Source organism: Brassica rapa, chromosome A09 (genome assembly GCF_000309985.2).
Source record: "Brassica rapa cultivar Chiifu-401-42 chromosome A09, CAAS_Brap_v3.01, whole genome shotgun sequence".
NCBI classification, from domain to species: domain Eukaryota; kingdom Viridiplantae; phylum Streptophyta; class Magnoliopsida; order Brassicales; family Brassicaceae; genus Brassica; species Brassica rapa.
Window position 1 is genome coordinate 43,263,224 of NC_024803.2, and position 16,273 is coordinate 43,279,496.

General features: G+C 40.6%; 4 protein-coding genes across 4 annotated transcripts; 1 reads left to right on the forward strand and 3 right to left on the reverse strand.

Annotated features, from left to right (window-relative positions):
* Nucleotides 1–3,973: 3,973 nt before the first annotated feature.
* Nucleotides 3,974–6,606, reverse strand: LOC103843341 (probable elongation factor 1-gamma 1). Its single transcript, XM_009120054.3, has 8 exons — nt 6,469–6,606; nt 6,329–6,376; nt 5,794–5,943; nt 5,648–5,708; nt 5,495–5,547; nt 5,283–5,384; nt 4,691–5,177; nt 3,974–4,564 (listed from the first exon to the last, which is right to left on the reverse strand). Exons 2-8 carry the CDS (start codon nt 6,335–6,337, stop codon nt 4,185–4,187), a joined length of 1,242 nt encoding a protein of 413 aa, XP_009118302.2. The 5' UTR covers nt 6,338–6,376; nt 6,469–6,606; the 3' UTR covers nt 3,974–4,184.
* Nucleotides 6,607–6,672: 66 nt separating this feature from the next.
* LOC103843342 (leucine--tRNA ligase, cytoplasmic) lies at nt 6,673–10,666 on the forward strand. The gene is made up of 3 exons (XM_009120055.3): nt 6,673–6,909; nt 7,042–10,302; nt 10,462–10,666. The coding sequence occupies exons 2-3, from the start codon at nt 7,055–7,057 to the stop codon at nt 10,463–10,465; spliced, it is 3,252 nt and encodes a 1,083-aa protein (XP_009118303.1). The 5' UTR covers nt 6,673–6,909; nt 7,042–7,054; the 3' UTR covers nt 10,466–10,666.
* Nucleotides 10,667–11,379: 713 nt separating this feature from the next.
* Nucleotides 11,380–15,071, reverse strand: LOC103843344 (probable serine/threonine-protein kinase At1g09600). The gene is made up of 7 exons (XM_009120056.2): nt 14,303–15,071; nt 13,872–14,156; nt 12,853–13,398; nt 12,667–12,767; nt 12,485–12,572; nt 11,825–12,208; nt 11,380–11,725 (listed from the first exon to the last, which is right to left on the reverse strand). The coding sequence occupies exons 1-7, from the start codon at nt 14,801–14,803 to the stop codon at nt 11,546–11,548; spliced, it is 2,085 nt and encodes a 694-aa protein (XP_009118304.1). The 5' UTR covers nt 14,804–15,071; the 3' UTR covers nt 11,380–11,545.
* Nucleotides 15,072–15,314: 243 nt separating this feature from the next.
* On the reverse strand, nt 15,315–16,226 carry LOC103843345 (60S ribosomal protein L21-1). Its single transcript, XM_009120057.3, has 2 exons — nt 15,937–16,226; nt 15,315–15,716 (listed from the first exon to the last, which is right to left on the reverse strand). Exons 1-2 carry the CDS (start codon nt 16,171–16,173, stop codon nt 15,459–15,461), a joined length of 495 nt encoding a protein of 164 aa, XP_009118305.1. The 5' UTR covers nt 16,174–16,226; the 3' UTR covers nt 15,315–15,458.
* Nucleotides 16,227–16,273: the final 47 nt, after the last annotated feature.

Genomic DNA, 16,273 nt, shown 5'->3' on the forward strand with positions numbered 1-16,273 from the left:
AATATCATCTGAATATAACAATTAAGGCTTTTAGTTCTGGATTTCTGGTGGTAAAAAGCTCACGGCTGCGAGTTTTAGTATCCGGATTTAAATTTCGGCCACTGAAAAATTCACGTGCAGAACCCCAGCGTCCGAGACCGAAGCCCGTTCGTGATGACGCCAGCGCAAGTTAGATCTTTGTTCGTTTAGATTTCTAATCTGGATCATTTCAATGGCAAAAAAAAAAGAGAGAGAGAATTATGGGTGCTCCACTTAAGCCACGAGAGATATTCGGCGCCTTGTATGAATTACAAAACGAGACGCTTCAACCAATCATCTTTTCGATTGGGATACTAAAGTGGAGCCTACGTCACTACTTTTATTTTAAAAAAATATCCAGGAGTTTGTGACGCGCTTTTGGATGAATACACGTGTATAACTGTATCATCATGTCATCATCGAGTTGGTCCCACAATATTCAGCCGTTAGATAGAACAGCGATCAAGTGTATAGCAGTTAGAAGAATTTTCCTTTCATTGGACAATGTGTTGCAGTCTAATACTTGATTAATATGAGCCTGGAAAATAACATGAATACTATTAAAACAAAAAAAAACAGAATCAATTTTTATCTATATACAAACAATCTAAATTAGACCATTACATCTGACCACATTGACTATTCTTTCTATTTATATCTTGTTTAATTATCATTAAAATATACATTACATCTACAATTTAAAAATTAAATAAAAAAATTATTATTTTTGAAATTAATAAATTCAATTTATATTTATGCTAAACAAACTGAATTAATTAATCAATTATATTTTATTTAATAATTGGTTCAGTTTTGGATCCGGATCCGGATAATGTCTATGCCTAAAAAAATAAATATATGATGTGTAATTTGTGTATAATGAGAATATGAAAAAGGAAAATAAGAAAAGACTGTGACGTGGCTAAAGGCGGCGTGATCTTCTTCTACCTCTCTCTCTCTTGAGTGACACAGTTACAGAGAAAACAGAAAAAAAAAATGAGCTTCGGCGTAACGAAATGGCTGGGAATCTACTCAAACACACAGTTCGAGAGCGTGTCAAGCAAGGTGATCACGCTTTCATCCAGCATCGTGACGATTCTGATGCTTTTTTTCGGTGGCCAAGATAAGATCAACATCGAAGGAGAGAGGGAGTTGTACGTAAAGCTAGCTGGGTATCTGGGGATGATCTACGTAACCGCAGCTCTCTTTGACGCAAAGGCTCGACCCAGACTTGCTGGATTTCGTATCTTGGGAGAGATAAGCATACTCTGTTCCTATCTCAGCGTGTGGTTCCTGATTTACGCTATCTTTGAACGTCACAGTATACCATTTGTGGTGATTTCAATTGGGATCACTCTTGGTGGATATATTGCATGTTCTGTTTGGGTTGCTAAGGGAGCTACCATCTTCGGATGTGAATCCGATCCCAGACTCGCGCCGGTTATCGCACGCCTCGGTAGAAAGGACGATCTGAATTCCGTTCTTCACATGGCAGCTCTTGTAGCCATTTTGTTCAAGCCCGACGTTCCAGAGACTGCCGATCTGTTCAAAGCTCTGCTCGCCGCTTCACCGGAAGTCATTCCAGTAGGTGGAGATGGAGGTGGAGGTGGAGGTGGAGGTGGAGGTGGTGGAAGCACCGGTAGAGGCAAATCGCAGCCAAAAACGGACCCAAAGTACCATCTTGATTATTTACTTAGTAATTATTCTGTTGATTCATTGTTGAAGGTTTGACAGTTCTGATTTAGTTATCTTTTGTTTATGGACAATTTACCTCAAATGCTTTGCTTCATCTGTGAGAGGAGCTTTAGTATAGGACAAGCTATTAAAGTTCATGCTTATTGTGCGGTAGAGTCTTTCGAATACATAGAAACATTTTTGATGGGTTGGATTATGTACTAATTACTCCCTGTGTTTAATGTCCTTCAGGATTGGAAAGTCTAGGTGTGCAGAGGAGGAGGCCAAACCGAGGAAGAAGAAGAAGAACGATGAGCTCAAAACTGCAGCAAAGCCAGAGGTGAGGCAATAAGCACCAAGAGGTAGTCTAAAAGGACCCAAACCAGGATTCATGGTCCAAGGTATGACCTTGGGGACCGTCACCCTTTATCCCCTAAGACCTTGTCAACCATCTCAAGGGAGACTTTATTAGTTTTTTATTTGTCACCTCGTTTTTTTCTGGTCAAACTTATCCTATAACTTTATCATTTTCGGGTTCTCTCTTTCTTTTTATCAATGGGGGTGATTGGTTGGACTGTAACTATAGAAAATTTACTTTAGAATTTAGTCTGTAGAATTTTTGATTTAGCTTTAAGGGTTGTAGCTTTAAAATTTCCTACAGCTAAAAGGATGGGGCTTTAGAAAATAAGATTCTTACAATTATTTTTTGTATGTTTTTGCTGTAGCTTTAGGTTTTTGGTTGTAGCTTTAAAAACTAAGATAAATCATGATTGGTAGTATTTAAGGTTGTAGATGGAAATTAAAGCTAAAGTCACTTCCTACAACCCAACCAATCACCCCCTATGTTTCAGAATATATAACATTTTGACATAATTAAATTCATATAAAATAGCAAAAATCAGATAAGCCACTACGTAAACAAAAAATAAGATAACTACTAAGAAATCGATCAGTATATACTTATTAGTTATTATACATGGTTTAATCAACTAAGTTAGTGGGGTAGGAGGTTAGGATTATGTCAAACCTAGGCAGGCCACACCACACCACAAGTCGGACTATAACAAGTTAATCCGTTTCGTAAACATTAATTTGTTGTTTAGCGATTAAACACATAAATACAACGACCTTAGCTCAATTCTCAAACCCATAGGACAATGCCACAAAAGCCCAATTGATGATTTATGCTTCCCAGTTCCCACATCCTAATAAAGAAAAAGAAGAATTAATGAGCAAACAAAAAAAAATTACTTTAAGCACAGCAATATTTATGTCAGAGCTCTAAAACTGTGCATCAGCACTGACTAATTTCTCAACCTAAATTTCTAGACAATATGATAATAATATTTTTAACACAGTTTTATTCTGAATTGAAATTAAATGTTTAAAATCCAATACCACCATTTATATAGAAACACTCGTAGAACCAACTCTTTAGCATTTTTTAAAGTTTCTTCTGAAAAGGTACTTTTTTCTTTAAATCGGATCAGTTCCGGGTACCCGTTTCTTATGTGAATTATATAAATATTTGCAAAATAAAATAATTATATACCAGTTTTTTATTTATTTATTTTATTTTTTAAAGAAAAGTAAATAGAAATCGTATATATATTAGTAATATGTATTAAATAAAACGAAGTTGAACTAGTCTAGTGGTATTACAGTTGTCGTCTTACCTATCTAATCCGGGTTCAACCCTCGGAAGATACAAATCTATGTTTTTAAGCATAGAATTCGGGTTAAACGGGTATCCGTTCGGTTTCGGGTAAAAACCGGAACCGAAGCGATACCCATAGATAATTAACACTAATACCCATCGGATAAATTGCCTAGGACCGAAACCGAACCGAACCGATCCATTTCGGTTCGGTTCCGGTTTAGATATTCGGTTATGGATAAAAATCTCAGGCCTAATTCAAGCAGGGATTGATTTGAGAAAATAGAAACAGATTAGACATATTTTCATGTCTTATAGTAAAGAACACTTTATTCGGTTTCTGACCAAACAAATTAAATTATGTAATTTGATACATTACATTTTTTTTTGTTTTACTTTTTTTAAAACTAGTTATTAATTGATTATATAGTTTAGATTTTATACTAACAACTATATATTCAGCTATTCATTTTAAACATCATGACATAAAAATAATGACCTCTTACCAAGTGGAGACAGACTTGTTCTCAATCTTACCAAATGTCCAAGACCCATTGCCTACAGACGCCAACGGAGACTCATTCTCCAATATATAACTTTTAGGATCATCTTTATACTTTGAGAAACATAAAACAACCTTAACAATATAATAGAAGACATATATCTGAAAGTTTAAAAGTTTGCACAATATGAAAAGTTTCAACGCAATTCCAGAACTATTAAGTATTACTTAGACCACAACCTCTTGTCCTTGAACACTGCATTAGACACATAGTCTAAGCGACTCATAACATCTCAAAACAAAACTAATTGTCAAACCAAACCAATTCTCTTTTCACTTGAAGCACTTGGCGTCCAAGAGTGCTTCACCTTCAAATGGCTCTGCGTCTTCGATCATCTGGCTAACACGCTCCTTCTGGGCTTCGTCAGAGATGTCAACCTTAGTCCACTCGTACAGCTCCATGTCGTACACTTCGTCCATTATGAACTTTGGGATCTCTGGTCCTCTGAACAACCACAGACCCTTCACCTTAAACGGAGCCTCTGACCCGCAAATCAGCATCTTTCCAAAAGCGTATTTACGTGCCAAGTCCATGCGCTGAAGGAACCCGCCAACCTTGTTGAGCGTGACAAAGGACACCATGTTCTCGTCGTTGTACTTGTAGTCACAGAACCATAGTGAGTATCCCTCTGGGTCGTACATGTCCCAGAATCCTGCATTGAGCAATTTAAACATGGTGATGAGCTTGATCATGACAATTAACTCCATAAGCTAAACGATTCATGCATCTCCATAAGAAGTGAGAAACTAGGAAAACTAGAAGATATCACCCCACATACCTTTGATAGCAACCTCACGGAAGTTAGATTTGGTGTTGGAGTAAAGCCTCTTCCACTCATCGAGAACCATTGGGCTTGGTGGTAGCAAGTCAAGAGGGTTCTTTGCCTTGGGCTTTGGCGCCTCTTCTTCCTCCTCAACAACCTTAGGTGCCTCTGCTGCAGGGGCAGCCTTTTTCTTAGGTTCCTCCTTGGGCTTTGCAGGCTGCCCGGCTTTCTTGATAGGGGGGACAGCTTCAGTCTGTTTGACATCACCCACCACCTTCTTAAAGTTTGGTTGGTTGATCACGGTCCAGAAGTATCTCTCGACATGAGGGAATGCAGAGGTAAAGCTCTTGGTCATGACAGTAGCAAAGCCCAGGTTCAAGTTGCATACAGTGATGATGTCAGCGAGGGTGATAGAGTGTCCAACAAGGTAAGTGTTGGAAGTGAGATGAGTGTTTAGTGCATCGAGTCCTCTTTTCAACGCAGAGATGGCAGCTTCCTCACCCTTCACACATAAACAATCAAGGGTAAGAACGGAAACAGGTGTCCTAATTGATATAGTGAATGAAAGAGCGTAGATGAATCAACCAATGGAAGTTAGTAAGCTTACAGGTGCACTGTATGGCATAAAGCCCATCCTTGGGCCGAACCATTTCAAAATGTTTCCATAAATCTCCAATGTGGAGAAGTCGCTCCATTGCTCAACATGTGCCTGCAAAGTATAAACAAGCAGATAAACATCGAGGATACGAACCAATAGATTAACAAACAGAAAGTGCAAACAGATTAGATAACAGTAGCACTGGTGAAACAGAAACTTACATATTCGATCAGAGATGAACCGTTCAAGGAGTTCTCACCGTTCAACCGGCTTACTACAATGAGATATTAAGACATCAATTATACCAAAATGGCAAAGAGCAATTAAACCAGACATGTTGAGACACATGAGCAGAAATAAAAGTTTTTTCTTACCATAACGGGCAATGGCGTTGCTCTCAAATACAGGACCCTCGGGAGTCTCAAGTACCGGAACCTAGCAAGACGAATAGCTTTTGCTTAGCTAAAAAAAACACAAGTTTAAAACGAATCACATTGAGATATCAGCAGCGTGCTCATACCTTTCCCATAGGGTTCATCTTGAGAAACTCTGGGGTCTTGTTGGTGACACCCATCGCAAAGTCAGAAGGCACATCGATCTTCACACCAACGTACTCCGCGGCAATGAGTGCCTTGTCAGCATTTTTGTTTCCCTTGTACGTGTGCAACACCTGCAATCACATAAGATTCCAATCACAGAGAAACTGATCAGCAGAACTCATCCTAAAAATCTCACCCAAATACATTCACGAGCTTGATATGTAATCCCAACATCAAAACTTAACACTCGTAAATAGCAGCTAGATCTCGAAACTAACGTAATTTCAAATCAATTTGGAGTATAAACAACCATTCAAGATCATAGATTCTTCACTAATATGATTACTAAACGTGATTCCATTCAAATTGGTGTATACAATAACATGCAAGAACCTAGAATCTGAATCAGAGAACTACTAAAATCGAACAATCGCTACAGCTTGCTTCTTCGCGATCATATATCGAATACAGGACGCGATCGTAGAAAATCGAAAAGAAAACTCATAGAGAACTCACCAAAGCCATTGCTCAGACGGTTACGAGCTTCGGCTTCTGATACTGGATCTGGTTTCAAGGGAAAACATCAATCAGTGAGCTCTCGATCATACCGATGAATAGAAAGCTAATATGAAAGTTCGATCGATAGAGGATCTTACCTGAGAGGTTTAGGCGAGCAAATCGAGAGAGAAGTGTAGTGAGGCGGAGAGAAAAGCTATTAAGGTAATGTAGAGGATCTAGGGTTTTTATATTCGTAGTATATTCCCCTCTCCTGGTTTAGTTTGGTTTGGTTTGGTTTTCTTTATCGTTACTCTTCGTTTATATATATGGCGGCAAATTATTGGGCCGTGTGTTATCTTGGGCCCAAAGGAAGCTAATTGGGTTTAAGCTCGGAACCGGTTATCTTCCACTGGTTCGGTAGGATCAGATTCCATTAAAACAATTGAACTTAACCGGCCGTTGAAAGTTGGGTTTGCTTAAAAACCCTAGACGCCACCATCTTCTTCGTTATCTTCTCACAGTGTGGCTCCGTCTCTACCAAATCTCGGATTGCTCTCGCGGTGGACTCGATTCACTACTGCTCGAAGCTCATCCCTAAGGTCACTCTCTCATCTGTATTGCGTTCGAAATGTCTCCTTTGTTACTCCTTAAGCACCTCTCATCTGTTGTTTTCGATCTTCTTTTGATTCGATTTCGATCGATTGATTTTTTGAATGATTCCGTTTGAGCAGGCACTGTCACGAAATGGCATCTGAGAAGAAAAGCTCCGTGAGGAGAGATCGTCTACTCGAGATCGAGGTCGCCGTACGCAAGTGGTGGGAGGACGAGGAAGTGTACAGATCCGAATCTCGTAAGGATCTTCCGAAAGACGGAGAGAAGTTCTTCGCGACGTTTCCTTTCCCGTATATGAACGGTTACCTCCACATCGGGCACGCCTTCTCGCTCTCCAAGGTTGATTTCGCCTCTGCTTACCATAGACTGAGAGGAGCTAACGTGCTGCTTCCGTTTGGGTTTCATTGTACCGGTATGCCGATTAAGGCTTCTGCGGATAAGCTTTCTCGGGAGATTCAGAAGTTTGGGAACCCTCCTGTGTTCACTGCTGAGGAAAGCACCAAAGAGGTTAAAGAAGTTGAAGAGGAGAGTGATAATCCGGCTTTACCAGGGCAGTTCAAGGGGAAGAAGTCAAAGGTTGCTGCCAAGTCTGGTGGACAGGTGTATCAGTGGGAGATTATGCGTAGCTTTGGGCTTACGGATAGTGAGATAGCGAGGTTTCAAGATCCGTATGAGTGGTTGTACTACTTTCCTCCGTTGGCTGTTGAAGATTTGAGAGCGTATGGATTGGGTTGTGACTGGAGGAGGTCGTTCGTGACGACTGATGTGAATCCGTTTTTCGATGCGTTTGTGAGGTGGCAGATGAGGAAGCTGAAAGCTATGGGGAAGATTGTGAAAGACAATAGGTACACGGTATACTCACCTTTTGATGGCCAGCCTTGCGCTGATCACGACCGTGCTAGTGGTGAAGGTGTTCAGCCTCAGGAGTATACGCTTGTTAAGATGGAGGTAGTGAAGCCGTTTCCTGTGAAGCTGGGTCCTTTGGAAGGAAAGAACGTGTTTTTGGCTGCAGCTACTTTGAGGCCTGAGACTTTGTACGGACAAACAAACGCATGGGTGTTGCCTGATGGGAAGTATGGAGCTTATGAAATCAATGAAACTGATGTCTTCGTCCTTACTGAGAGAGCTGCACGTAACCTTGCCTACCAGAACTTCTCGAAGATCCCTCAGAAGCCTTCCTGCTTGCTTGAGTTGACCGGGCATGATCTAATTGGACTCCCGTTGAGGTCTCCTCTTGGGGTTATCGAGATCATCTATACTCTGCCCATGTTGACCATTCTGACCAACAAAGGTACTGGCATTGTCACCTGTGTCCCTAGTGATTCCCCGGATGATTATATGGCTTTACATGACTTGAAAGCAAAGCCTGCTCTTCGAGCAAAATATGGTGTGCAAGATGAGTGGATGCCCACTGATATTATACCGATTATCAACATTCCGGAGTTTGGGGATAGGACTGCCGAAAAGATCTGCTTCGATCTGAAAATCAAAAGTCAAAATGATAAGGAGAAGCTTGCAGAGGGTAAAAAGTTGGTGTACCTGAAAGGATTCACCGAAGGAACCATGATTATAGGAGAGTTCGCTGGTAGAAAGGTTCAAGAAGTGAAGCCCATTATCAAGACACAGCTCATAGAGTCTGGCGAGGCAATTCTATACAGTGAACCCGAGAAGCCGGTGATGTCAAGATCTGGTGATGAATGTGTTGTGGCTCTTACCGATCAGTGGTACTTAACCTACGGAGAATCAGAATGGCGTAGTATGGCTGAGGAATGCTTGTCAAAGATGAATCTTTACTCTGAAGAAACAAGACATGGCTTTGAGCACACTTTGAGCTGGCTCAATCAGTGGGCTTGCTCACGGTCTTTTGGTCTTGGAACTCGCATTCCATGGGATGAACAGTTTCTTGTCGAATCTTTATCTGATTCCACTCTCTACATGGCCTATTATACTGTTGCCCATATCTTTCACGAGGGAGACATGTATAAAGGCAGCAAGTCATTGGTTAGCCCTCAGCAGATGAATGATGAAGTTTGGGAGTATCTCTTCTGCGATGGCCAGTACCCAAAATCATCTGATATTCCATCAGATCTTTTGAGCAAGATGAAGCAGGAGTTTGACTACTGGTACCCGCTGGATCTTCGAGTTTCAGGAAAGGATCTAATCCAGAATCATCTGACGTTTTTCATCTACAACCACACTGCACTAATGGCGTCTCGTAACTGGCCTCGTGGTATCAGATGCAATGGTCACATCATGCTGAACTCGGAGAAAATGTCGAAGTCAACTGGCAATTTCAGAACGCTGAAACAGGCTATTGAAGAGTTCTCCGCTACTGCTACAAGGTTCTCTTTGGCTGATGCTGGTGATGGCGTTGACGATGCAAACTTTGTATTTGAAACTGCAAATGCTGCGATTTTGCGCCTGACAAAAGAGCTAACATGGATGGAAGAGGTTCTGGCTGAAGAATCCTCCTTGAGAACGGGCCCTCCATCTACATATGCTGATAAAGTGTTTGAGAATGACATGAACATTGCTATCAGGTTGACTGAAAAAGCCTACAAGGATTGTTTGTTTAGGGAGGCACTTAAGAACGGGTTTTACGACTTGCAAGCTGCTCGAGATGAGTACAGGCTCTCTTGCGGCATTGGCGGCATGAACCATGACTTGGTACTGACCTTTATGGATGTGCAAACACGCCTCATTGAGCCAATCTGTCCTCATTATGCAGAATATGTTTGGAGGAAGCTTCTGAAGAAGGAAGGCTGTGTGGTAACAGCAGGCTGGCCAGCATCAAGCGAGCCAGATTTGGTTCTCAAGGGTGCTAACAAATATTTGCAGGATTCTATCGTCTTGATGAGAAAGCTTCTGCAAAAACAGCTCTTAGGATCCAAGAAGGCTGCGAAGAAAGCTCAAGTGACAGCAGTGGCAGAGGAGAAGCTGAAGGGCCTTGTATATGTGAATGAGCAGTTCGATGGGTGGAGAGCTCACTGCCTCAACATTCTGCAAAGCAAATTTGACCAACAAACCCGTAGTTTCGCCCCTGATGCAGAGATACTTGCAGAGCTGAGGGAGGTATTGCAGAAGGAGGGACAAGCAGAAAACTTCAAACAAATTCAGAAGCTTTGCATGCCTTTCCTTAAATTCAAGAAGGACGAGGCAATAGCTATTGGCGGTCAGGCTCTAAATTTGAAGCTACCTTTTGGAGAGATGGAAGTTCTTCAGAGTAACATGGACTTGATCAAGCGTCAGCTTGGTCTTGAAGAGGTTGAGATCTATTCTGCAAGTGACCCTAATGATGTTGCTAAAGCTGGTCCACATGCTTCGCTCCTGAAGCAGAATCCTCCATCTCCTGGCAGTCCAACCGCTATCTTTTTGAACAGGTAAAACCTAAGTTATGTAAGACAAATCTCCATTATATCTCTATCCTAATAGAACTAGCTTTGGATACTCGTTTTACTTCTCGTTAATTAAACTGAACTTCTTACTGTCCTAGCACGATTGTCTACCTTCCTGTCTAAAATTTTCTTCCTGCATTACAGGTAGTTCAAAAGAAAAGCGTGGGGGTATGTTTGAACTACAAGTCAATAGGTTGGAAGACTTGGCGTATGCAGCTGTTTTGGTATTTTTTACGAGTCAGATTTTATATGCAACTGTGTTGACTTTACTGTGTGTTTTGGACCTTTTTGGTATTGTGCAAAACTTTTTGTTATTTCTTATCAATGACACTTGTTTCATTTTGCGTATTCTGGTTTCCTGATATCTTCAGCTTCCTAAAGTTCTTATACCGCTCGAGCTTTGCAGAGCCGAGACAAGTGTATGTTCTTTCTATAGCTTTATTGTTTAGGCGCTTTAAATACTGGCTTTGAACAAACAAAGTAGGAAGATAGAGTTCAGATTCGAAGAGGCAGAGTAGAATAAGAGTTAGGTACCACTTGTCAACTATGGATAAAAGGGTCTATATGATTCTGATTATGATCCATCTCTATAGCTAGGGATAAACAAAATGCCTTAGTCTCCCTTCATTGTTTCTTCATATACCCTTCACACTAGAAAGCCTTTGAGAACTTGTCTTCTACTTCCCTATTCACATCATTCACATCAGACATGGGTTTCTCCTTGAGCGTTTGTTGTGATAACTGAAGCAGAGTAATAAATCAGGGCTTGAGCGTGGTACCTTATTACAGGCACCAGCGCAACCCCCTGATCTTGTCTCTTCTGGAGTTTGGTGTTTCTGTGAAGATGTAAGCATTGATCTCATGATTAAGATGAGAACGAGAGCCGCAAGAAAATAAATAAGGAGAATCTTGAGCTCGTGGCGTTGAGTTGATCTACTCATTATCTGATTCGAATTCAAGAACTTGGGTTCTGTAAAAGTTTCGACCTTGTTCTATATAGTTATAGAAGTATGCTACTGAGATAAATGGTGAAGTTGGGTTTATGCTTAGACATGGGAAGGATAGATACTACTTGGCAAAGACATCAAAGCTAGTTCAATGTATGAAAATAATGATGGGGTTGAGTACAAGTCGGTAGTACCGTTAGAATAGGTTAAAAAAATAAATAAATTACAGGATTTAATCTTTCGACTTTACACAAGACCTCACCGAAGATCGACCGTCTTTTCTACACTGCAAGACATGCTTGAGTCTGTCCGTTATCGTCCCTGTTCGTCTTCTTATCCCGAGCTTTTCGAACAGCTAACTGAATCAGTCTTTCATGCTCTTTCAACATATCATCCAAGTTTCCTCCATTAGAAACCAATGGCCCTGAGTAGTTCATTCTCTCTATCTTCTCACCGTGACCCTAACGATAACAAATACTATGATTAGCTGACAGAGTTTTTTTCTTCCCAAGCAAAGCTAAACACACAATAATGGTCAAGAATCACGATGTTCTGCTTACTCGTATGGATTCTTTGTCTTTTGTAGAATATTTGGGTTTAACCAGCAGACGTTGAGACCAATCACCATCTCCTTTGTTATTACTATAACTATCTTCAAGCCACCCTGGATTTGCTACCGAGAAATGTGATGCATCTCTAGCAGCTACCGAGTTTGAGAACTTTGACAATTGGGGTGCTCCACGTTGAACAAAAGAACGTTGTGTCCTCAGTTCTTTTCTTGGTGACCGACTCGAACCCATCATGACATTCTCTCCACTTCTATTAACCGAGGACAGACCATACCGCGTGTATCCGTTTTCTGTGGTTCCACTCTTCAGTGCTGCATCTTCATTAATATTGAGCTTTTCACTCAATCCTGTCTGGCTACTCTGCCCTTGAGGTTTCTTTTTAAAACAAGAAAATAAACCAAAAGATAAGATTACATGACTATAAACAATATTATAAAAATCGCTAGTCGGTGATTAGACGCCTTATAGACGATTCTATAATTTAGACGAATTTAGACCGATTATAGAACAATGCCTACCCCAATTTTTTTTCAAAACCGGTCTAAAAATTGTTTCATTTAGATCTGAGGAGTGTCTAGGCAACGCCTAGAGCGATTTTTAGAACACTGACTATAAACAACAGTATGTCTATTATGAGAGAACCATACATACTTGTATTGATGGTAGTAACTCGCCATTGGCTTTAGATTCTTTTGATACTTGTTTTGACTCATTCTGTTTACTGCTTGTGCCTTTCTTTCTGATTAATAAGAGAAAATTGAGGTGTGTCAGTGTTGGTTATAGAAGAACCTTTTCATGTCAACACTATGTTACTAGTAGAATCTGAATCTTACCGTCTTGCTTCCTCCTCTCGAAGCTTCACATCACTTTCCTTTCTCGGTTGGTACTTTGGTAAACTTGATGGCTCGCTTGCAAAAGGCTCTGTGGTAAAGAACTGATAAAAGAATGAAACAAGAACAAAGTGTGAGACAAGAAGGAAAAAAAACTTGCAATAATATAATCCTAATCATAGCTTGTACCTCGCTCTGAAGGGCAAGAGCAGTGGTTCCACGAGCATCTGGCTCAACAGCTAGAAGAGCCTCAACTAGAGCCAAAGCTGAAGATGGAAGACTCTTAAACGTCTCAGCTACACACCTCTTGTAAGGATGCTGAGGTTTGAAGATGGTAGCGTCTGGAAGTTTCGCTCTTTTCCAATACTCTTCAGAAGGTGAGCCACAGAGTTTGAAGATCTTGTGTAGTTGTTCTACTTCAGTTCTTCCAGGCATGATAGGCTTCCCGTTGAATAGTTCTGCTAGAATGCACCCTGTGCTCCACATATCCACAGTAATGCCGTAGTCTGTTGACCCTAGCAAGAGTTCAGGTGGACGGTACCACAAAGTTACAACACGGCTAGTGAGAGGCTGCTTCTGATGGGGGCCGTAAAAGTTGGCAAGACCAAAATCTCCAATTTTGAGATTGTTGTTTTGGTCGAGGAGAAGATTCGAGCCTTTGATGTCACGGTGCAATACACCTCGGCTGTGACAGTGTTCTAGACCATGCAGCAGCTGTTTCATATAGCATTTAATCTGCCAAACACACAATGTTTTAGATAAGAACCCACCACATTAGTCCTGGGCATTTTACATGTAACCCAAAAACCGAAACTGGACCGAATTTAACAAAAATCCGAAGGTTCCTATTTTTACTAAACACGAGAAGCCAAAAAACTGAACCGAAAACCGAATATTCAAAATATAAAAAAATATTATTTTAAAATTTTTTTGTATATACATAATTTATAAATAAAAATATCCAAAAATCCAAATTGCCAGAATATTTTTTCTTTTCCGGATTTAACTTGAGTTTTTGGGGTATTTTTTGTTTTTGGCTTTAAATCAAACCTGAGCTATTTCTAATTTGATTCCCTTCGGATTTTACTAAAAGAAATAGAAACCGACCCGAATCCGACATTATCCGATCCGTAAAATGTCAGATTCCTAAAAACCTCAACTCGAATAACCTGAACCGACTTGCACTAAACCACATAATAGAACAATACCTGTGCCTCAGAGAACTTAACACTAGGTGTTGAAGCAAGGCCTGAGAGATCATGTTCCATATATTCAAATATAAGATACATACTCCCTGATACCCTGGAAGTGATCAAACCCTCAAGCTTCATAACGTTCGGATGATCAAGCCTTCTAAGGATGATGATTTCTCTTGCCATGAACCGAACACTGTCTGGATCCATATTAGCAAACCGCACTTTCTTCAGTGCAACTATTTGGTTAGTCTCTAGGTCCCTGGCTTTGTACACACTGCTATACGTCCCTTGTCCAATCTACCAGTAAACCAACAATGTCAATCAAGGTTCAAAAAATGGGCTAGGCAACAGCATAAACAATAATTCTCTATAGGGCGCCTAACCACAACCTAGCGATTTCTTGAACATTGATCTCAAATATATATATAAACAAAATAACTAACCTTCTCCAACTTTTCGAAAGAATCTGGCTTGCGTGGAATCCAACCATTGATAGCTTCTCCAGCAACAGAAGCTAACCAAGAAGGCCAACCAGCCATAACCTGAGCACCTCTTTCTCCATTACTAACGCTGCTTATTCTAGTCATCCTAGGTTGTTGCAATGCCTCACGTCTCTGGAAGACAGACCTGGAAGATTTTCTCTCAAGATTTACCTTCTTGTTCTCACCCCCCTCCTCATTAGATGATATGGAGTTTGGATTCTTGGCATCAATGGGTATTAGGAGCTTCAAGGTGGCTTCTTCCTTGTTGTTGTTGGCATTGATAAAGCCTTGTGTTTCCTCGGATCCTACATTGGCTATGCTGGATGAAGCAGGCTTTTTCTTCTTCTTGGAGGTTTTTGTATTACGCTTGCTTCTTCTCTCCTTGACAATGTTGTTGTTGTCAATGTTCTGGTTGCTGATGCTATCATTTGCTCGTATTCCCTTGGAGAATTTGCAGCCCATAATTCTCCACAGTTTCCTGATCGGAACCAGGAAACTGTATGGTTTGATTAGCCTCCCTATGCTTCTTTTTTTTTCTATTATTGAATATCAATTTCTTCCATAACCAAGGGAGCAAGGCTTGAAGCTTTATGGATCAGATGTGCCTTTGGAATTGCTACCAAGTGCGTAAAATCCTAAGAACAAATGTAAGGAAAACCCTAGAAGAATGAGGAAGAGAAGGTTTTGAAGATCTAAAACTGCAAAAACGTAGAAACAATAATGGAGAGAGAGAGAGGTTGGAATATGAGTGGTTCCAGAAATAACCTATAAGAGGATTTAGGTAAGAGGTTTTTTTCTCTGTATCTATTTTAGGAAACTCAATAAGCAAACAGAATAACCAAAAGCTACAATACAAACAAGCAGCCGGTCTACAACTGTATCTCTCTCCTCAGATGATGAGATGATATTCATACTGGTCAAACTATTGTTCTCATAAAGACAAGTTTAGGCTACTTGGTTCGGATAAACAAAATTGAACCATGATAAAAACATTCCACACAAAATGAAAATCTGGACTCCAAAAAATTCTCATATAAATCATATTCTTTAGTTCAAGTGGCTACAAATGCAGAGTTCCAAAACACACAGCAAGAACAGGAGAGAAAGTAGAAAAGAACTAATAGCCTCCCTTGAGATCGTTGACGACGTCGTAGGGGATAGGAGTGACTGTCTCCAAGGTCATACCTTCAACCATGAATCCTGGTTTGGGTCCTTTAGGCTGCCTCTTGGTGCTTATTGTCTCACCTCTTGCTTTAGCAGCAGCTTTGAGCTCATCGTTCTTCCTTATCCTCAGTTTGAACTCTTCCGCGCATCTAGACTGCTGCACGTGCTCCACACGCACATGAAGCCTCTTCTTTATGATCCTGTTTCCAATCTAAAACACACACAACCACCAAACATTTAATTTAGTCAATCATGTTACCAACCCAATAGAAAACAAGACGAGTTTTATGGTTAACTGTCACTAATCTAATTTCACTAATCTAATTTCACTAGTTTAATTAAGCTCAAATCTTAATCTAACAATAAGACTGACGCAGTGGAATAACATTTACATATAATAATGTAACATAAGAGATGAGACATCATCATACCTGTTTGTTGACTTCGACACCAACGGCACGTTTGGTAACGTTCCAGACGCGACCAGTACGACCGTGGTAGAACTTGTGAGGCATACCCTTGTGTATCGCACCGTTCACTTTGACATCGACGTATTCGCCGACCTTGAAGGTCCTTAGGTAGGTGGACAGTGGAATTGTACCCTTCTTCCTGAACCCCCTCGCGAACAGATCTCTTGTTCTAGCACGAACTCCATGTCCTGCCGGCATTTTTTCCCGTGCGAACAAGTGAAACTGATAGAAGCCGCCGAACTTACGAAATGAATAAAGATAGCTTATTTATATGTCTTTTTGAGTTTAGGGTTTCATT